The following is a 23,677-nucleotide window of genomic DNA, read 5'->3' on the forward strand; positions in this document are numbered from 1 at the left end:
AATCTTCAAAGAACATCATCTTAAGAATTATTTCAGTATCGAAATCAGTAGGAATACCAAGCGTACGGTGTACACATTCCAGAAAAAAATATTATTTTGTTTGTTCTAGCATTCTGTATCTCCACAAAATTATCACATTTTGTCTCCAAAATCCTATGTAAATGATTCTCGATGCTACACAGAAATTATTTTCGACAAAGGATAGGCATTTTACACAATTTGTCATAACTTAAAAAAGATATTGGAATACTTTGATGTGTTTTTGATATTTTGTAGAGCAACACGAGTAAATAATAACATTCAAACATCGCGCCCTCGGCGCAACTCGCATACAATCGAAGGTCGTGAAAGATAATGTGATAACAATAGCTTGACAATAGCTATCAATAATCCCGTTTCCAGTCCCTTTATACACGGTCCCTGGGTACATGTACTTTTGACAGAATAAGTGCACAGACAGCAGACTCAGTTGTTAATTACCCAGAAATAACTTTACAATAACTATAAACTTGTTAGCATTTTTGTTATGGTCAATCAGTAGTTTTCGAGATACGATTTTGAAAGGCATTGCTTTAAGTTTATTAAATATTTGTGCGTTTTTTTTTCTGGCAACCGACAAAGTTTTTTAAAGATTTATGCGGTTTTTTTTCTGGCAACCGACAATAATCAGCATAATCAGCTTTATTGTTTTATCCTTTCAAGGCATGTTAAATCCTATAGCCCCACATATTTTAGAAACTAACTCCTAAGTATAAGTTTAGTAAAGGTCATTTCCTTTGGATGAAGTAAGTCTGAATACAACTTGAGACTACGGGCAACACGGATTTGGCATTTTGAACACTGTAGCGGAGAATGTGCCATCAACTTGTGCAATTATATATGACTGGAATTTATCAAGGTCTGCAGGAGACCTTTGATTTTAGATAGCCCCACAAGAAGAAATCCAGAGTTTTAAGATCACAAAATCTTAGGGGCCATTTCACTTGGTGCTTCAAAGCAATCACATAATTTCGACTAATTTCTAATAATTTCCACTCTAGAACATTGCAAGTGCAACTCTGGCGAACCCCAAATACTGACGAAGTTTATGAAATGTGACCGGAAAATGTGATCTAGCAACATTGTTATAAAAGCCACTCGCAACAACGACAATAAAAAAAGCTCAAATTCAGCCACCAAATCCACTGTATTATGAGCGCTATAATGTAAGCTCATGGAAAGCACATTGTCTACCCAAAACTATTTGACACCATCACCCAACACAAAGCAATTAGTATTTAGCCCGTGCGGTTTATACAGTTCACTTCATACCTATGTCAATGATGTAATAGAAATAGACAATATAACGATATTCAAATTCGAACAAATTTGGTTTTAAATTGCCAAATTTGTTTCCAATCGTATTTGAAATAAACAATTTAAAAGAGCCATCTGAACGAAAAAATATTAGATGAGATTTCTGACAACAGTGACTAACCTTTTTTAACCTATTTTCATCTCAGCTGGTTCTGAGTTTGATATGCATATCGTGTGTATATTGGATAGTAAAAATATATTCGTGCATTTAAATTAAGTACAATCAAAAGTCAATCAAAAGGTTCTTATTTCTGATCCAATAAATTGCACCTACTGTGTACATTTCGATATCCACTCGTTTCGATCTTTATCAACACTGAATGAAGACTGCTACTGTGAACTAGTCATCCAATCACCTATTGATTTCTTTAAATTAAGTAGTTTTGGTGTTTTTGAAATATTATAAAACACATTGAAATTTTGTATGTAATGGGCTATATAAGAAATAATAATAATAAACATCTCAAAATAAGTAATTACCCCCCCCCCCCGCCATTTATAATTGGGGACCTTGTAATTGGGAACAATCAATCGAGAACATAAACTATAAGTTGGTTCGCCTGAAGCTCGGATGTCTGTGTAGGCTCTGCGTAAATAACGTTATGCGCGCGATTCGATACTGCGATCATCGAAATACGCACCTATGTCCAGTCACTACCCAACTTCAGTTACACCACAGTACAATGAAACAAGATGCTTAAGCAGGTTAAGTCAATAACACACATTATCAGTGGCGTAACTAGCAGGGGGGGCAGGGAGGGGCAGGGAGGGGCAACGTGCCCCGGGCGCTACCCTTAGGGGGCGCCAAATTGACCAATTCAGCATCGATTCTGCGCCCCTCCAAGTGATGAAAGTCAAATTTTTCGCGCGCTTCTCGCGCTTTTCAGCACAGAATCTATTGAAAGAACATTTTAAGACATATATTCAACTTCTAGTAACCAAATTTAATTAGTGGTAGGCCTGATTTGTCTACAATTTCGCTCGCTCCGCGCGCAATTGTTTCAAAAATAGGTGGAGCATTATGTATCCTTAGCCCTGAGAGCCACAGCCCCTAGCTACGCCACTGCCCGCGTCTAAGATATTCTCTTGTGGGGGAGGGGAGGGCGTCAATTTTGTTTCTTGCCCCGGGCGCTACCTACCCTAGTTACGCCACTGCACATTATACAATGTTTTCAATAACTCATTTGCCTCTTATAATCTTATACCTCTTATACTATACTTGAATACCGTGAATATATCATGAAATTACAACGAAAACCATTCAATCTATCTATCGCAGCCATTATCAACTCACTACAGGAAAATATCCCCTCAAGCTGGTGTCATTTGAACCTGTACTGTGCTGTTCTCATCCCTGGCATGCATGCAAACCTCACAATTTTCGTCTTGTATTTTTGCCTAATCCTACTTGTCATCAACCTAAAACTAAGTTACAAATTTATTCTAACTTAAACGAAAACAACATTTTTTTTCTTCAAACCAATCATTTTACCTTCCGTGGATGATGCGGTCGTAGTGGACGACTCTATCACTACTATAAGTAATAACTAGTCTTTATAAATAAACAAACATTACTATTATATTACACGCGTCACAGTATAAAGTTAATAATGCCTATCGGTATTGTGATTTTGTATCTAGTGTTGTTTGAACATGACTGTATCATATAGCAATTTGTGTTCAGTATGAAGAAATCAAGTATTTGCCACATAGTTGTTGTCATTTTATTTACACTCTCCTTTATTGTTTTATCCTTTCAAGGCATGTTAAATCCTATAGCCCCACATATTTTAGAAACTAACTCCTAAGTATAAGTTTAGTAAAGGTCATTTCTTTTGGATGAAGTAAGTCTGAATACAACTTGAGACTACGGGCAACACGGATTTGGCATTTTGAACACTGTAGCGGAGAATGTGCCATCAACTTGTGCAATTATATATGACTGGAATTTATCAAGGTCTGCAGGAGACCTTTGATTTTAGATAGCCCCACAAGAAGAAATCCAGAGTTTTAAGATCACAAAATCTTAGGGGCCATTTCACTTGGTGCTTCAAAGCAATCACATAATTTCTAATAATTTCTAATAATTTCCACTCTAGAACATTGCAAGTGCAACTCTGGCGAACCCCAAATACTGACGAAGTTTATGAAATGTGACCGGGAAATGTGATCTAGCAACATTGTTATAAAAGCCACTCGCAACAACGACAATAAAAAAAGCTCAAATTCAGCCACCAAATCCACTGTATTATGAGCGCTATAATGTAAGCTCATGGAAAGCACATTGTCTACCCAAAACTATTTGACACCATCACCCAACACAAAGCAATTAGTATTTAGCCCGTGCGGTTTATACAGTTCACTTCATACCTATGTCAATGATGTAATAGAAATAGACAATATAGCGATATTCAAATTCGAACAAATTTGGTTTTAAATTGCCAAATTTGTTTCCAATCGTATTTGAAATAAACAATTTAAAAGAGCCATCTGAACGAAAAATATTAGATGAGATTTCTGACAACAGTGACTAACCTTTTTAACCTATTTTCATCTCAGCTGGTTCTGAGTTTGATATGCATATCGTGTGTATATTGGATAGTAAAAATATATTCGTGCATTTAAATTAAGTACAATCAAAAGTCAATCAAAAGGTTCTTATTTCTGATCCAATAAATTGCACCTACTGTGTACATTTCGATATCCACTCGTTTCGATCTTTATCAACACTGAATGAAGACTGCTACTGTGAACTAGTCATCCAATCACCTATTGATTTCTTTAAATTAAGTAGTTTTGGTGTTTTTGAAATATTATAAAACACATTGAAATTTTGTATGTAATGGGCTATATAAGAAATAATAATAATAAACATCTCAAAATAAGTAATTACCCCCGCCATTTATAATGGTCATTATTCAAAAACGGGCTATTGTATTACAAATCTGTGAAATGCGATGGAAGCGGAATGTATTTCTGTTGCACTTACAAAAATACAAAAACACTCAAATATCAGTACAGAGATTTCCTTTCAAATATACTGAATACAAATCAATAGATTTTACTGCAAATCTTCTTGAGTTCATTGGACTGTGACGTCAATACTTAGACAATATTATTGCTACAAGTGAGGTGTCAAAATGTACAAAAATATATTCTGCTTCCAACGCATTTTACAGATTTGTAATACAATAGCCCGTTGTAGAATAATGGCAATTATTAAATGAGGGGGGGGGGAGGATAGTTACTTTTTTGAGATTAATAAGCTTGAAATAATATAGTACCCGATTCTGTTGTGAGGTCTATTGTGCTTGACGATTCTGTTGTCATCTCAGTGCTCAATATTTCTGTTGTGCTGGATGATTCTGTGGTAGGACCTTGTAATTGGGAACAATCAATCGAGAACATAAACTATAAGTTGGTTCGCCTGAAGCTCGGATGTCTGTGTAGGCTCTGCGTAAATAACGTTATGCGCGCGATTCGATACTGCGATCATCGAAATACGCACCTATGTCCAGTCACTACCCAACTTCAGTTACACCACAGTACAATGAAACAAGATGCTTAAGCAGGTTAAGTCAATAACACACATTATCAGTGGCGTAACTAGCAGGGGGGCAGGGAGGGGCAGGGAGGGGCAACGTGCCCCGGGCGCTACCCTTAGGGGGCGCCAAATTGACCAATTCAGCATCGATTCTGCGCCCCTCCAAGTGATGAAAGTCAAATTTTTCGCGCGCTTCTCGCGCTTTTCAGCACAGAATCTATTGAAAGAACATTTTAAGACATATATTCAACTTCTAGTAACCAAATTTAATTAGTGGTAGGCCTGATTTGTCTACAATTTCGCTCGCTCCGCGCGCAATTGTTTCAAAAATAGGTGGAGCATTATGTATCCTTAGCGCTGAGAGCCACAGCCCCTAGCTACGCCACTGCCCGCGTCTAAGATATTCTCTTGTGGGGGAGGGGGGGAGGGCGTCAATTTTGTTTCTTGCCCCGGGCGCTACCTACCCTAGTTACGCCACTGCACATTATACAATGTTTTCAATAACTCATTTGCCTCTTATAATCTTATACCTCTTATACTATACTTGAATACCGTGAATATATCATGAAATTACAACGAAAACCATTCAATCTATCTATCGCAGCCATTATCAACTCACTACAGGGAAAATATCCCCTCAAGCTGGTGTCATTTGAACCTGTACTGTGCTGTTCTCATCCCTGGCATGCATGCAAACCTCACAATTTTCGTCTTGTATTTTTGCCTAATCCTACTTGTCATCAACCTAAAACTAAGTTACTCCTCTTTTTGAAGCTGGATTTAGATATAAAATAAATAACACCGTCCAATATCCGTTCCTGTTGTCATGACGATTATTGAGAGACTGATCTTTAATCAAATTTATTCTAACTTAAACGAAAACAACATTTTTTTTCTTCAAACCAATCATTTTACCTTCCGTGGATGATGCGGTCGTAGTGGACGACTCTATCACTGGCATGGTTGTTGGGCCTGCAAGGTACAAATATTAAATACAGTAAAGTACACTGAAATATTTTTTCGGTTATCTGAACAACAAAAAATAGTAAAAATTATATGTGTTTCTACAAACTAAAGATTAGTTAAAACATTCACTAACCAACTTATTGATAGTAGGCCATGCTCGACTAGTTTTTTATACTAATTAAAAGAGTAAACAAATTTACTCTACTAATTTTTAGGGTCCTTGTTCTAACTTCATATAGAAAGGTTTCTATACAAAAACGATTCTCTTATAAGCTATCTATGCACAGTTTCTACCTCGATACACCAGAGCACATATTTTCGTCTAAGAGCTTCCAAGCAAAGCAGTGAAGTGTCACCACACAGTCTCACTACACGGTTGAGTGCATAGCATCGTAAGAGCTGTGGAGCTTCTAGCTGGAAATTAGTCCTAGATCCTCTGTGATTGTTTTTTTTGTCAAAACCTCAAGTGTTCCTTTTATCCAATCATTATTTTTTTTTATAACGCAATTCAATGTTATATTCAATGTTATAATGTTGCAAGGCGAATGTGGTAAATCTGTTGAAAACTACCTATCCAAGCACATTTTTAAATGTCAAAACCTCAAATGTTCCTTACAATATTGTTCAAATTTAATTTTTTTAAATGAAAAAACACACTAATATTGTCTATATACTAGCGTCATTAGAATGAGCAATGGCCAATTCTCTTTAAATTGCAAATCTTGTGCAAAACAGCCATTTTTGCCTGTTTTGTCATACGGTTGTAAATTCAATGAACTATTGTCAAATTAGTACAAACGAAGTCTTGCTTAGTTAAACTACCGTAACTAATCAACTAAATTGGTTCTCTCAGTTAAACTAAAGTGATCCACTAATGTCCGTAATCAGTAAACAAAAACGGTGTATTAATTTTCTTAGTTGGTGTCTCAAACTGCTATCCGTTGCTGCGGATGTATACTGCATTTACCGTCAGTATGAAGGGGAAAGGGTAAGATAAGATTTTATTTTCATCATTGCAAACATTTCAGTCCATGTAATATAGGTTCATCCAACTGAAACTTGTGAAACAGGAAGCTAATTCATAGCCCCACTTTCCTTTACGCTTACCTAAATTATAGATAAGCTTGAAATAAGCTATAAAATTGGCTGCCCAATTTATGGACTGAACTTGGCGTGATGAAACTAGAATATTATCTTACCTTCATCTGTCCATATAGACTGACGATTTATGCAGCATATCTGCAGCAACAAAGTCACTGCAGCTCACCGCTGACTCAAGACGAAAATTGTGCAAATTATCATGATCATATGATTAGACAGGCGGGAAAAAGTTAGTTGGCACATTAACTTCAACTAACATAAATTAGTGTAGCCCACTATATGCGATTTAGTTCAGCGATTCTCCGAATATTTCAGGGCTTCACCAAATTTCAAAACCCACACGAGTTGTGCTTAATTAGTGTAGCTTAATGCTTTTAGAAGAGTTTTATTAGTTGGGCCCGATGTACTAATTTAGAAATAGCTAGACCAAAATAAATTAGTAAAGACCTGCGAGTTAACAGAAACATCCTTAATAATATAGTTCTCTCTCAACTAATCTTTTACACTAACTGTTTTAGTAGAGCATGTTCTTCAACCAAAAACTTTAGTGTACCTAAATGTAGTTAATGTAGCAAACAATGTACATACTGTAAATATTCGCCTAATTGCGCATATGGGCTCCATTTTAGGCCAATCTAAACAAGCCCTCACATAAATCCTACCAGATAATGGCAAGGACTCTTAATTATATTTAGATTTTAAAGGATGACTCCGGCAATCACAACATTATGCCTTATAATAGAAATATAATTATCAAGCACGAATCACGTGGTTTTATCGCCGAAATTGTCGAGTGCAATGACGTCCCAGTAGTACAATGAAGGCTGACGACAATTGAACACAAATAACCATTACGTCATTGCACTTAGACAATTTCGGCGCGGGAATTTTGAATATCGCGTGTTGAGAGCCGACTGTTTTTATTCGTTTTTATGGTCAACATGAGTTTGTTTTAAATAAAACCATGTGATTCGTGCTTGATAATTATTTTTCTAAAATACAAGGCATCATGTTATGATTGCCGGAGACTCCCTTTAAGCTAATTTATGAGCCCATGTGCGCCGATATGTTCTTAGAGTTTGCATTTGGTATTAAACTACCATTAATTGAGGTTTTTTTTGTTTTGTTTTTTAAAGTCAAAAACATTTGGCTCACTATCAATTTCATTATCAAGCAGATTATCATTTGTTCCACTAATGTAGCAAGACAATATGTTAACTCAAATATCACTGTACAGCGCCATGGACTATATTGTAATTTAATGAATTATTAAATAGCTAGGGATTAATGTGCTAATTACAATAATATTGAATTATTCATTGATTGACATATTTAGTTACTTTTTGTTTATCTGCACACTCTGTATTCTGGAAAAATAGATACAAATGTAAAGTTCTACTACAATTCCTTTAAAAAAGTTAAAAATTATTTAAAAAATCATGATTGTACATTTGCATCTACACAATTATTTATATTTTGAATCATAATGAAAAAATACATTCAAATGAGTACAACCAAGGCCAGTTTTGGGTCAGTGGCTCTTGATATTATGAGAAAAATATCTCAAAAGCTTGATATTTTATGTTTAAGCATTCATTTGATATTTCAGTATACAAGTCTGTACCTGTTAATAGCTACAGCTACTTAAAATCGATTTTCATTATCTGAATCAATATAATTGAAAAATAACACTTTGGTGTTTCGCAAAAGTTCATTCTACAAATCATATACATTGAAAACATGCTTAATTTATTGTTGTTAATGAGTTATGTACGTTTTACAAAAATGTTGTTGTTTCAGCCCTCTTTACAACATAACTCAAGAACCACAGGACCTACAAAAGTTTATCTGTGATATTTGACTACACACTCGCTATGAAATGAGCAATGCAATTTTTGTCAAAGCTGACTACCATTCGCAAGATCGCAACAGTTTAAAATAGTGTCAAACCTTAATAACATTAAATTTCGGGTTATAATAGTTATGTAAACTATTTTTTGCAAACATTTTTGCCAAATATTTTGACAACACTAAAATAACATTATGTTAACATATTTGCAGTAGGTTATCAAAAAATGTTTTTTAATGTTATAAAAACGTTTTATGCCCTCTTCTTTATATAACCCGACATTTAAACGTTTTCTGACAACCTTTTATAACCTAGTTTTGCGAATGATGTCGAAAACGTTTTGTGTTTGTTGTGGAGATTCAAAACAGTCCAGATGACAGACGATACCTCTCCGGGAAGGATGGGGTGGTCAGTGCTTTAGGTTACACCCCTCACTACCCCCTTTACTTTACAAAATGAAATACAATTTAAATCAAGAACACAATATGATATAATCTTACAATCTGTCTCATCCGAGTTATCTCGACAATCGTCTTCACCGTTGCATATCTTGTCAAGAGCGACACATCGTGTGTTCGCACATCGGACATCGCCTTCCCTTGGACATGGACCTGTTGTACGGTAAGGTAAAAGTTGTAGAAATAATATTGTAATGTATTTCCAATTACATAATCATAATAATTACATATTTCGACAAAATAACTTCTTTCTAGTATTCACCACAAATGTGACCAGATCGGGTCCAGTAATTCTAAATTCGGCAATAATAAACTGAGATATAGGCAAAAAATGAGGAGAAACAAATGATAAAAACATACGATAATGGACATATAAAAGTATTCAAGAGTCCTGGGGATTCAGCATCAGTAATCGTAGGTATTATAGGCAAGTTAGTATTATATGGTAGAAACTCAATTTTCATAATTTCCGACTCGGCCTGATTTGATCAGATTGGGTCACAATGCACCACATCCAATTTGGTCCTGTAAAACTATCGGTGCCCGGTTAGGTACCGAATCCCTGGAGATTTAATACATTGCATTAAGCATAATAATTAACATTTGCATAGTGTTATTGTTTTTCTTTTAAATAAAAAACAAATGCACTGTACAAATGTTCAGGGTACGATAAAAAGTGCCATCGGTACCTCTTCGGGCACCGATAACGCTACAGCACCAAAAAGATGTTGTGCCTTACTCACAATTTATTTCATCCATCTTTGTCTCTGTGCAATCTACGTATTCATCACACATCAATCTGTTGTTAAAGCATGGTCCATCATCTGAACAAGCAAAGTAACCGTCTTGACATTGATCTGCAAAGGAAATCATATTTTGATCAGCTCGTAATAGGCGGGAAATGTTAGCCATTTATTACTATGCCGAAAAGTAGGCCCCCGTTTAAGAATGCTATTGGTTGACCTGTATGGTCTAAATATTGTGTGTTAAAAAAGTAGACAAAGTATAGGACTTGAATAATTCGTGATGATTCTGGCGAGATGGCACAAGAAAATTCTCAAAATCAAATACTTTGATATTAATCCGCGATGTTATAAGACCCGCCGATTATGAGCTGATCAAAGTATATATAGGGCCATTGGACTATTCCATTTGATATCCACACTACCCCTGTGGAAGATTTTGGAAATACTTTCCAGGGGGGGGGGTCAAATGTAATTGGTTAGAGTTAATCACTTTGAAAGTTACCCAATTGGTATGCTATTCTAAACTTATACTCCCTCTGTGAAAGACTAGCTAAATCATCCATAGGGGTAGTGTGGATTTTAAATGGAATAGCCCATTTCTAATGCAGCGTTCTTTTAACTCTTTAAACGCGGGTGTCGACTGCAGACGACACGCTTCAATTTAAAAGAAAAAACATTAAAACTTTACAAAATTCTGAATTGTCATGACCATATTTGGAATCAGCATGCGAAATGCATTAAAATGAGTACAAACAAACCTTGTATTCCAGGTTCTTAAGATAGCTCTTGATATTTTGAGAAAATATCTCAAAACGTGTACATTTTATGTTGAAGCCTACGGCTAGTACACAGAGCATTAAAGATCAATTAACTATACAATTAATCATGCAACAGACACCATAAGTATAAACAAGATGTATCAAAATGTTGATTGAAAGGCCCGCCTCTTTGAATTGTATAATTGGATCACGTTGATATGACCACGTACAAATTGCCGTTTTAGGACTCTTAATAACATTTATCTACAAATGAGATGGATCTAATGTTGCATCTTAATTTGTCAGTCTTGTCTATAACCACTAGAAATTGATGGGTACCAATCAATATTGATACATCCTGAATAAAATAAAAGGTGTCCCTGGAAGAATTGCATCGTCGTAAACGATACAATTGGGTATTTTAACGCCACAACTATATAATAAATATATTAATAATTCAGCTATTACACACTTTTTGAATTTTGACAATTGACCACACTGTTCGTGAAACATAAGAATTTTACGAAAGTCCACATCGATGATCTGTATTCGGAGTGCTAATCACTGTGTATCATTAGCGCATGAGGCGTTTATTGTCATTGACAGATATTTGACTCCGTGGAACGGGCTGAAATTGAGCTACAATGCTGGCCATAAGTGTTGGGACGGTTTGATAGGGTAATGTAAATAAGCCCCCACTCCCCCGATCAAGGTTGAATCCGACTTTTTTGGTCAGGTGCACCTAGTGGCACCCAACATTGATTGGTGGGGAAGGGGAGGATTGGGGTGTTAGGAAAGGCTTTAGGCTTGTCACCAAAGAAACCTCCATTTTATCACGTTAACAATAACGGAAATAAGGCCATAATATAGTGTACGTTTTCCGTAAGTGTCCCAACACATTTTGGCCATGGTTGTAGTTTCGTGAAATTCTTATATTTCAAAAATGGAGCGATCAATTCTCAAAATTCAAAAAGTATGTGGTAGCTGGTATATTCTTCAACCACATCAGCTGTTTAGTTATGTTTGGTATATGCGTTAAAATACCACAAATGTTCGGTTTCCGGCGACACAGTTCTTTCCGGGACACCCTGTATACCTGATGCAGTTGTCATCGGAGATTCTGTCGTAACCATCGTCGTTAGACCTTAATAGAAACAAAAACGTGTCAAAAGGTGCATGGAATAAAATTTATATATTACATTTTCTTCTGCAAATATCGTCCGGTAGGTTAGGTAGGGAAAGGTTTTTTTTTGCTCTTAATATTTTGAGAAAACGTCAGATAGATATAAAGATAAAGAGATATCGAATATTTTTTGGAAATATGCAATTTTTAGTAGGCGAAAAAATCATTGGGTGTAGGCAGATAGATCCCAAAAGACTCGAGCATGGATAACCCAAAGGACAAATACCACGCACAGGGAAGAACAGACTGGACAATCACTCAGCAGTGAGCAACGCGACACCAGTTCTACGCACCTAAGGTAAGACAAAGTAGATAAGTTTCGTAATAGAAGTGTGTACTGAATTACCTTCATATTCTGTTGTCGTCTGACATTAATATTAGTATTCATAATATTGTTCTTAACAGTGTACATGTATAAAGATTTACATCAAGCTTACAATTTGTCTCATCAGAGTTGTCCCCGCAATCATTTTTCCCATCACATATGAGGTTTGAAGGAATACAACGTGCATTATCACACCTTACATATTCCTCTTGTGGACATGGACCTGTTTGGATTGAGGTTATAGAGTAGTTATACTTAATATCGCTATGAACTCCTTGAATGATAGTAGGGTTACCCTACTAGGGTATATCTATTTTCAATCCTGTATACGAAGAGCTTATTTCCAAACCGTGTTAAGTCCACAACCCCATGTGTCTCATTTACTTGTGTGATACAATCACAATTACTTTGACAAGTTTGACATTAGCAATGAATGAGTTGTACCATCAACCAGCCATTATTTACCATAACAATGATGCATAACTATATGCAGACTATTGTTCTCAAACAAAGCCTCACACAGTACTGTTACTGTACATCAATCCACTGTTTGCTTTGTAATGGTACATCCAACTGAAATTATAATACATCCCATTGCAATATTGCACAGGTAAATCAGAAACATGGGTTTGTGGACGTAAACTCTTTAGTGGAAATGAGCTCTTCATATCTTAAACAAAGAATATATATATCATAATTAGACCCAACCCAAGCCAAAAGTTACATCTTTGATTGGTAAGAAGTAAAGATAGAAAAATAAAAAAACTCTAAGGAAAAATATTAATTTAAATTTGTCTTTGTTTAGGATATACATAAGTGAACACAACTGGTTCCTTAATTATTTTGATTTTTGTAGAGTATAATCTGTCAAAGACAAAACCTTAAGATCATATGGACATATTTTCCTAAACCTGTATAAAAGGACAAAGGATATGCACCAATATTTTCCCAAATTTGTACAGAGGATAAATGATATACTCCAATTGCGTTGACGAGTACATAAATGTAATAATACTATTCAAATTAAATTTCATGGGTATAGATAGTCATACAAACATTTACAGAGTGAACAAGGAATAGTGATACATTCCGAAAGCTCTCAGGTGAGCTAATTTTTCCGCTTTGAGTAATAGTTTAATTTTACTTCATCATGACTCCACCAAAGCAGCTAAGTTTACACCAACATACAAAAACTCCATTAACAAGATATATATAGTCAAACAAAAACTCCATTAACAAATAGAAATGTGACTCACAATTACGTTCGTCTTTATGTGTCAAAGGGCAATCTGCATACCTATCACATACATATCTCTTTTTAATACATGGTCCCTCATTTGAGCAGGCAAATTCATCTGTTTGGCAGGGATCTGAAACCAATGGGAATACAAAGAAGATAAATCAAATATGCAAGACGACAATTAGTGAGTAACCAGTGAAAATTACATTCGGCAAAAATATATCGAGAGTGTATGTACCTTGCTCAGTTGTCATCAATTCTATTGTCGTAGATGAATCCGAGGTAAACAGTTGTTCTGTCGTAACAGCTGCCGTTGGACCTAAATCAAGAAATTAGCATAACAAATCAACGGGGTATGTAATAAGAAAAACAATATCAAATATATGTAGCATGATCAAGCAAAATCAGTCTGATAAGTCGGACATAATCAATTTACTGTTTCGCATATTTGCATATAGGATTTTAAACGACATTTACAAAGCTCATTTTGCAGAAAACCACATTGAATTTGGAGAACCAGTTCAAAGATGTGAGCAGTTAAAGAGTTTTCAAAACAACAGATAACACAATTCAATTATGTGGTAAATCTGTCAAACGACCAATCCAAGCACGATTTTGACCAAAATGAAAGTTTCAAAAGTCAAAACCTCAAGTGTTCCTTACAAAATTCGATGTCAGTAAATGAAAGAACATACATATATTGTCTATATACTATATAGCTTCATTTCAATGAGCAATGACTAATTCTCTTTAAATTGAAAATCTTGTGCAAAAAGTCACTATTTTAGCCTGTTTTGTCATACGGTTGTAAATTCAATGAATGACTTTGCTAAAGAGCGCTTACATATTGATATGTACCACTAATGTGGTATAATCAAGTTAAATTTTGGTCTTTCAATTGAAAAATTATGTTGTAATGCGCTAAAATTTTGTATTGAAAGGGGCACCCAAATGAAGAGTAGTTCTATGCATGGTGGGTTAAGGTTTCCACTTCTTTCCTCTTACAAAGTATTATCGTGTCGAAAGGGTTTCCAGGCCTGGGTGTCCCCTTAGCCCAGGTGAACACTGTAATAACCGACTCTTCTCATTAGATAAGATGTATTTTTCTAGATTAAGGTCTGGGGTAGCGACGTTCTTTAGGGTAGCCCCTGTTGAAAAGTAAACATGACCTACACCTACTATTTAGTGTCAGAAGTGCCATGGTTCAGTACATGACATGTATACTCTTTTTTACTAACTTTTGTATCTGGTAAGATTTTTGGGGCAAATTAGTGAAAAATCGTTTGTTTTTTTGCACATTTTTCAAACAAGAGAAATGTCAGAAATAATCGCTTTTAGACATTTGTTATACATACATATACACAAAATTTCAGTATGGTTTTATCAGCCGCGAGTTTCCCAATGTACTGTTACACTTTGATTTGTCTTCCCATTTCACTGTTTTCTAACGGTTTTACACATGTACATGAATTAAGAATCATTTTTCACAATAACATGCTCAAAATTGTGGTTTGACCGTCGGAAATTCTTGAAAACATTATGCAGACTACATCCGCATTTATTTTAAATCACTCTCCGAGTGCACTTTGGTCGTTATCGAAGTTTGCAAGTGATAAAAACAGCGTGATTTCGAAAAGCCCGAACTTGTACTTATTGGGTTCAAACATCGATTTCTGACCACATATGATTTGAACAGCACGCCATTTTTCCATTTCTCTTGCAATGTCAGATTCAATGAGACATGCTTCGCTAGTGGTCAATTGGTTAATTGAAGAAATATTCTACCAATCATATTTCTTTTTCTATCTTCTTCTATACCGATATACCGCCCCCAATTTGGTTATAAAAATTAGTCTCGTGTACGCTAGTTTATAGCCGTCCTGTAATTGACGACTATCTATAGCTTAGTCCATACGAGTGGAGCTGTAAAATTGAAATACTGGAATGAGATGGGCGGAGCTGACTAATTTATGAATGGATTTTATGCTGATTGACCCGGAACTGCACAATGGAATGAAGAAAGCTTTAAAAGCAGCCGGGAAAAGCAGCAAAATCATGTACGCATAGTCTTTTAAATTAGACTTTACTGTTTATGAAGCTAAATTTAAATATCATGATGTCATTCAAAAAATTCACAAACTTTCAAGTATGGCAATCCATTCGATCCAAAAAGCGTTAGTGCAATTGAAAGAGATGAAATTAGCGTTTTGGGGAGGAAATTTCTAATGTTATCTGGTTGACCCGATAGCTTACAATTCCTTTCAATATATGACCAAAAATATTTGGACAAAATTATTGGGGTCTTGGAGTCCATTGCCCATTCCCCCTCCCTTAAAGCCTATGTTACCCCTAAACCCATATTTACCACAAAATACCACGATGAAAACCACTGCACATGCGTGAATCCTAGGGTCTGCGATGACGCAATCACCCTAAGTGTTAAATGCTCACGGAATTGCTGCCCGGGGAAGCGCTACCCGTGTAGCTACCGGTTCGCGATCGTGTGCTTGGCATGTGGGGGGTCTAAGGTTTGCATCCTGGGGGTGTCAAGTGACTTCTTTCTTCATCTTCTATCCTTTTTCGTATCTTTTTTAACTTCCGATATCAAAAAGCAGAGTTTGGTGTTAGGGTTAATGTCTTGCACTATAGTTTTCAATTGTATAATTTTGTCATCAATGTTACGAGTCGTACTTGACTCAAGGCCAAAATCACCTTTTACCTGAACTAACACGAATGCACAACAAAAATACACTGTTTGATTAAGGTAACAAAATATAAGTCTTTAATTGAAAGCAAAATATGATTGGTACAATATATGACATCAAATGCACACACAAAAATAATCACACAATCACAATAATATTTTAACTTATTAGTACTTAGCCAGCATTCTTCTTCTTGAAGATAACAGAGTTCTTGCAATGTTCTGGACGGCTGATGTAAATATCCTTAATCAGCGAAGTCCTTTGTACACTTGCACTTATAAATATAATTGCGTATAAAATCCCCACACAAAAATGGTGCTGCTTACTCCAAACAATGATCTCCTTGTGCTGCTTTCACCAAACGCTTATCTCCTTGCGCTGCTTTCTCCAAACATTTATCTCCTTGCGCTGCTTTCTCCAAAATAGTGTTTCTTTCACCAATCACTCTTTCTCCAGGGAACAGGCTTCTTTAACACTTCTCCGCTGTATTTGACAGATGTTTTGTTTTAATAAACCCAGCAAACTCCAGCAATTCGACAGAAGAACTTTAATCCTTTGATGAGGAAGAGCACATTTGTGTACTCGAAATCTCCTTCGTTGCTGTATTAATAATAGCTCAATTAATCTCTTTTCTAACAAAACATCATATTCAATTCTATATCTTTGCCTTAGCAATAGCTTTCACACTAATACAGGGGAATTCAAAATGAAGTAAACTCGTGTTTGTGGCACATTTGTACGAAATCTAGAAGGAATCCGCTACAAATGAAAATAGCATTGAAACTCTCAACGTCTAAATTTAAAAAAAGAATTGTTGCTTGTGCTTCCACCAAACCAGAGTTATACTTAGTTAAATAAAACCAACCATTTTTGTAGTTACACACGGTTTCACTTACCATGCGTGTAGGGTATTGATTGGTATGGCGCTATAATAATCAAATGCAAAATCCGCGACGGTGCTGCAGTGTGTATGTGCGTATAACCATGATAACTCTTATGGCTCATGTAATTCACAGTCTTCCGGATAGTCTGACTGGAACTTGCTTGAGAAATGTTGCGAAGTGGTCTATTTTCAACGCATTTCCAACTCTAGCAATGTTTACTTGTGATCAGGCAGTTTGCAGTCTTCAAGACCTTGAAGCTTCGGACTGTCGGATCATTAGAGTCAATGTGATTCAAATCTTGCCCACATTCATATATTGCTTACTTACATGTACTTGATATCCTATCAGCTGCGGGAAGCTGCAAACGAAAGATCTGATGAACTTTACGCAGACCACTAGTTTCGTGATACTTTATCGCCATTATAGATGTGCCATATTGTATTTGGCTCGTTTCTTTGTGTGCAGTGCAATGTCGTCTTTAGGCCATAATATAGCCCGCTGGACATTATTGATCGTAACCACTCTTGCCACTCAACTTTATTTTGCATTTGAATTTTTTTGTAGGGCATTAAGGTGGTACTACACCCCTGCCAAATTGTGTGCCTATTTTTGCATTTTTCTCAAAAATGATAGCGTATTGGTGACAGGTAAGATATGTATATTATAGGGGGAAGGACTACAATTACTGGACTGGACATTTTATTTCAGCACAGACAACAGTTGTGGAGTTACAGTCAAAAATGAGGGAAACCAATCTTTGATCAATAAATCAATAACTACTTGCCTTGAGTTGCTGAATTTCCAGTGAAGTAGTTGTAGTCCTTGCCCTATAATATACATTATATTGCCCCTATTAATTTAGTAAAAGTTATTCCTAAAATTTTATGATAAAAAGTTTCCTTACAATTTGTTACTCTCCTTCTGATGTTTTAATGCCATTACACCATTGTCTACCCTTTGTGAAGATGAAAGCACGATTTTAAATAAATAGCGCCATCAGTGTTTACTTTTACTTTAAAATTACGTAATTTGTCCATGCCAGCAAACAACCTTGTGGATATTTGGAGCAGCTTAACACTTGTTTCAAGATTGATTTAAAACGGGATTTTAAAGTCAGGATTTTAGTTTGTGAGGGAAAAGCCAAATTTTCGTCCCCATTTGTTGTCCCATTTTAGTAATTTTCAGGACACTTTCCTCTTTATCGTCATGATTTTATCAATTTATCCCCCACTACACCCTGCCTACGCTGCTGACATTATGAACTACACAGATACACATACACTACACTACACACATAATCTACCACTGAATTGAAAATAAAATAGCAACTATACTATCTTTATATTAGTCTGACACCTCTTGCATATTGAGATAGGTAAGATATACAGTCATGGACAAAAGTTTGGAATATTTCTATTTTTGTATCAAATGCAGTTTTCAATCATATTAGGAACAGATTTATTGTTCTGGAGTAGTGCTCAGTTGAATTTAATTGAAAGTTATGAATGTCATTTGATGTTTACATCACACAGTTTGTCAATTAAACAAAGAATTACATGAGGAAGCGCATTACAATGGAAGGATCACACAATCGCAACATTTTTTGGTGGTCTCTTTGTATCACAAAATGAAATTAAAGACACTAGAAAACTTTATTGTTTAAACAAAAACTTAAACTCTCACTGTGATTTGTTCAGGTAAGTCTCTTGCTTGAGAAAACACATCTCAATATTTGGTGTGTCCACCCCTTATCAGCTCAAGGTCATTTAGGCAACGTGACATTCCCTCGTCCAGGTTTGCCAAGGTCCCTTGTGGAATATCTCGCCATCAAGCAATGAGGGCGGCTCTATGTTCCTGCAGGGTGATTGGTTGGTTGTCCATGTTACCTATCCTGCGGGATACTTCTGCCCATATTTAAAGTTCTCTATTGGACTCATATCCGGGCTCAAAGCCGAGCAGTCCAGATGTTCTACATTCTCATTTTCAAGGAATTCCCTCACTCGTAGGGTTCTGTGCGCCGTGGTGTTGTCATCTTGGATCACGAAATTGTTCCCGAAGTCTCTTCTTGCAAACGGAAGCATAACTGTATCAAGAACATACAGGTATTGGTTCTGGTTCACGTGTCCTTCTAGCATGTAGAGTTGTAATTTCGACCTACTGTGAAATGTTCCCCATACTGTGATTCCACCACCATCTCCCTGGACTCTATGAAGGATACAATCCGCAAGCAGGGCTTGACCAACCTGTCTTCGGACCTTGAATCGGTCATCTTGTCTGTAAAGGAGGAACCGGGCCTCTTCACTGAAGATCACATTACGTCAGTGGCCTACTGTCAAATCCCTATGTCTCTGTGACCAAAGCAAGCGCGCATGCCGATGTCTTTGCAGAAGTATCAGCTTTCTTATTGGTCGTTTTGCGCAAAAACCTGCACTAACCAGTCTATTGTTCACAAGTTTCCTGGTAACAGGAGCTTTTATGGACCTCAGCCATTCTGTTCGTAGCCGAGTTGCAGACTCCGTGCGGCCATTGTGGCAAAGTCTCAGGAGAGATCGGTCTTCCCTGGCGGTTGTCTTTCGGGGCCGACCTGACCTTGGTCTAGGTGTAGTAGTTCCGGTCTCCCGACGTCTCTTCAAAATTTTAGAGACCGCATCTTATGTAATTCCTAAAGCGACACCTATATCCTTCTGTTTGTAGCCGCGGTTACGTAAGTCGATGACTTTGGCGCATAAATCTGCGCTCAACTCGTACCCTATGATCAGAAATATCGTATACAACAGACAGATGCAACAAAACAAAGCTGGTTTCTTCACACCGTAATGCAAAAGCCAATGTAACCTTATGAATCATAGCGCTAAAATAACTGCAAAAACGATGCCCGATGGTTCATTGGTCAGGCATAAGAAGCCTTTGTCCTACACTAGGTATAGTGTGATATGGAATGGTACCTAAGACCTTGGCAGACACCCGTGATCCATTTTGCATGTCTTACGGGTCACTGATGGTAAGAAATCTGCACTTAAAAACAGGGTTATGCAACAAAATAAAAATATTCCAAACTTTTGTCCATGACTGTATTTGTGATCAGATGGGGACAAGGATCCTCTCAGCAATAAGTGCTATCCCTGCATGCATGCATTGCAGTGGATCTGAAGAGTAAACGTACAAAACTGAAAGTAACTAAGACAACTCAGATATTGGGGCATGTGGGTAGGTCCTAAAAACTTGATTAAAAACATTGAGATTTAAAAAAAACAAACAAAGCGAGTAATTTAATTAAACTTAAAATGTGAAGTAGTTGCGGAACAAGCAATTTTATTGTTTTTACGGCAAGCAATGTTGGGATATATCCCATAGCTGTTACTATTAATGATACAACAGTATTAATCCTATGAATGGGTTTTAATAGGTTTTATATGGTTCACAGGGCTTGAAAGAAGTGGATTAACATATTAAAAGTGGAAAGTTTCAAAAGGCCAATCAAAAATATGATGTGTTATGCGTGTTCTACTTTAACTGTGATAATTTCACCAAAATATAACTGTTTAATGCGATAGGCCTATAATAATTGTTCCAAACTGAGTGTATATGCTTGGAATATAGATAAATATAATCAGCAAAGGAGCAAAGCACAAACATGTCTTTGTAATACTAATATCAAAAATACATATGTAAAAGGCTTATTGAAAGTTATTGCGTTCAATTTGATAACGAAAACCATAATGTTTTGTTATTATGGCCTGTCGCCGCCCAGTCAATTTCTATTGGTTGTACGAATGCAACTTCATTTACCCCTTACGTTGGATGGAATGACCGAAAACCGTCCGAAAACTTAAATGAGGTGCCAGGTCACTATAAAGGTTCACAGTACAATTGATCTTACAATTCATTTCATCCGAGTTATCACCGCATTCATCTTCCCCATTACACATCAGGTCAGGAGGAATACACCGTAAATTAGAACATCGGAAATAACCTTCCTTTACGCACGGACCTGTAAGAGTTGAAAGAATGTACATAAATATAAGCCTAAATTGGTTCAATAGATGGTAAATGTAATCCAACCATACACAATATATACTAAAAGATCTTAGAAGTTTGGTAGGTCCATTTGAAGGTTCTATGTTCGAATATACTGCATATGGATATTGTTAGTTTGAAGTCAAGGGACAATATCCGATGCAAATATGAACGGGATAAAAAAAAAGCGAATCGTGTGTTAGTTATGAGCCAGAGAAGTATATGCACATTAGTGACGAACGATCCTATAATTATATCGCTACTCTTATCATATACTGGCGATATACAGTTTCCAAGAATATCGCTATTGAAAATGATTACAAAATGCAGTTTAGTCATGTATGTTGCTCTTTAGACGTATTTCCCAGACTTTAAGAGTAAACTTTGCTTATGAAGTGATATATTATTAATAAATATCCCATCTTAAATATGGATTTTTAAGATATAATATTACCCAAATCTGAATAGGCAACGAAAACAAACCTGTTCTACTGATCCGACCAACCTAGATTTTGGATGTTTTTTGTTTTTTTTAATTTGCTGCATGCATGTTAAATTTGCGGTTTTTTAATTTCGGATATGGCTATATGAATGTAGCATACCTGTCTTGGGCAAAACAGTGATAAATCTTTACTTTAAAAATCGCTAGCAAAAGCAAAATTATTTACACATGTTGTTCATTTTTAGAGCCATTTGCCTTATTAGGAAATTATGCTTTGTCCTGCCTCATTACTTTCAGGACGATGTGCAAAATGATCAAGGTAAAAGTAATAATAAAAAAAATTAACTCACAGTCAAATTCATCTGTGTTTGTTGCGTAGCAATCCGGGAAGTCATCGCAGACTAAAATTTCTTCAATGCACGGCCCCATAGGTGAACAAGCAAACATCCCACTTCCTTCACATGGATCTGAAAATCAAAGACAACGTTAAATATGCCGATTAAAGAGTTTAACTTCAACACTACACTATTTTTCGCTCACCTGGAACGTTTTCACTAGTTCGACTAGCGTCTTCAGCAGATGGTGATGATGTGATGATATCTTGTTTACAATCGGGATATATCTCTCACTGATGACGTCGTATGATTGACAGGATGACGTCATAGGATGTCATGCACGATGTAGCGCCGGGCATCAGCAAGTTATCCCAGATAGGGTCTATTTCTATACTTTTGTCACGATTCAGTCTTGGTTTTTGAGTCCTTATGTGTATTGCTTCCAGAACTCTACGGGAATATTCCTTTTGCTCCCGTTCAAGAACTTTCACATTTCCCAGTCAATCTGGTGTCCTTTTGATCTTACGACGTGCTCCCTGACAGCTGATTTGGAACTACCAGCGGTGGATTTGTGTTCACTGATCCTTTTCTCGAGCTTCCTGGCCGATTCGCCTATATAACTAGCATCACAATCAGCGCAAGTGATCTCGTGCACAATTCCAGACTGTTTATTGGGTTCTGTCTTGTCTTTAGGGGCTACTAAAGCACTCCTAAGCGTATTTTGAGGTTTGAAGCTGGAAGATACTCCTGTGGTCCTAGACGCTCGGCGAAACTTTTCAGAAAGGCCTTCTATATAAGGCAAGGTGACAAAACCTTTATTGGCCGTCTCCGAGACCGGGTTCTACGTATCACGATAATTTAGAAAAGGGTTTAATGTGGCGAACAGTAAACATGACCACGGGACAAAATAAAATCAAAAAGCACAATCTGCGACCTACCTGGTTCTATTGTAGTACCAACTGGTGTTGTTTGACCTAAATTCAATGAAAAGTGACAAGGGTTGCAAATAACTTAGAATAAAATGTATTTGAATCTACAAAGAACATACAGATAGGTCCTTACAATGATCTTTCAATGTACTTGAAATAAGTTGTGAATTCTCTCTCAATCATCTGAGAATCATAAAGGAGGGAATAAAGTAAGACTTGTCAAATAGGTTATACACCTACCTTTGAGTAACAACATTCGTATTCATATATGATAATTAGCCCGCCCTCCTCATTAATATGCATGAGCTCATGAATATTCAATAACGTCGATACAGCTAGGTATACTACTACTACTAATTTTGAGTGACCAAATCAATTATTGTCTACTGTACTCTCCTTCCCTTTTTGTCTCTATTTGCAGTGATTTCCAAACGTAATGGTTTGCTAAGAAGGCTGAGAAACATCTTGCCCAAGAAAATCCTCATTCTTTTGTACAAAACTCTTATCATCCCGCAACTTGATTATTTCGATACTGTGTGGGGCAACGCTGCTAAGACATCCCTCAGTAGACTTGATAAACTTCAAAATGCAGCTGGTAAAATCATTCTGGGGCTCCCACGCAGATATCCCACCGAAGTACTTCTCAACGACCTGAAATGGGATAAACTGGATTGCCGCCGCAATTTCCACCTAAATTTAATGGTGTACAAAAGCCTTTGTAACCTTCTCCCATCACCCCTGTGCAATATATTCCACACCGTTGCCTCTAGTCACAAACATCTGACTAGAGCAGGGTCACAAGGTAACCTGGTCATCCCACCTTGTAAGAGCGAGTCGGC

At 36.5% G+C, this 23,677-nt stretch overlaps 1 protein-coding gene across 2 annotated transcripts in view; it reads right to left on the reverse strand.

The window, feature by feature from the left end:
- The window catches only part of LOC140162487 (uncharacterized), a 142,071-nt gene that overhangs the window by 19,174 nt on the left and 99,220 nt on the right, over positions 1 to 23,677 (reverse strand). For both annotated transcript variants that reach the window (XM_072185728.1, XM_072185727.1), the window contains 4 exons: positions 10,018 to 10,131; positions 9,317 to 9,427; positions 5,816 to 5,872; positions 4,641 to 4,733 (listed from right to left, as the gene is read on the reverse strand). In XM_072185728.1, the coding sequence (XP_072041829.1) occupies positions 4,641 to 4,733; positions 5,816 to 5,872; positions 9,317 to 9,427; positions 10,018 to 10,131 (375 nt within the window). The remainder of the gene's footprint in view (positions 1 to 4,640; positions 4,734 to 5,815; positions 5,873 to 9,316; positions 9,428 to 10,017; positions 10,132 to 23,677) is intronic.

Source organism: Amphiura filiformis, chromosome 10 (assembly GCF_039555335.1).
Source record: "Amphiura filiformis chromosome 10, Afil_fr2py, whole genome shotgun sequence".
NCBI lineage: Eukaryota > Metazoa > Echinodermata > Ophiuroidea > Amphilepidida > Amphiuridae > Amphiura > Amphiura filiformis.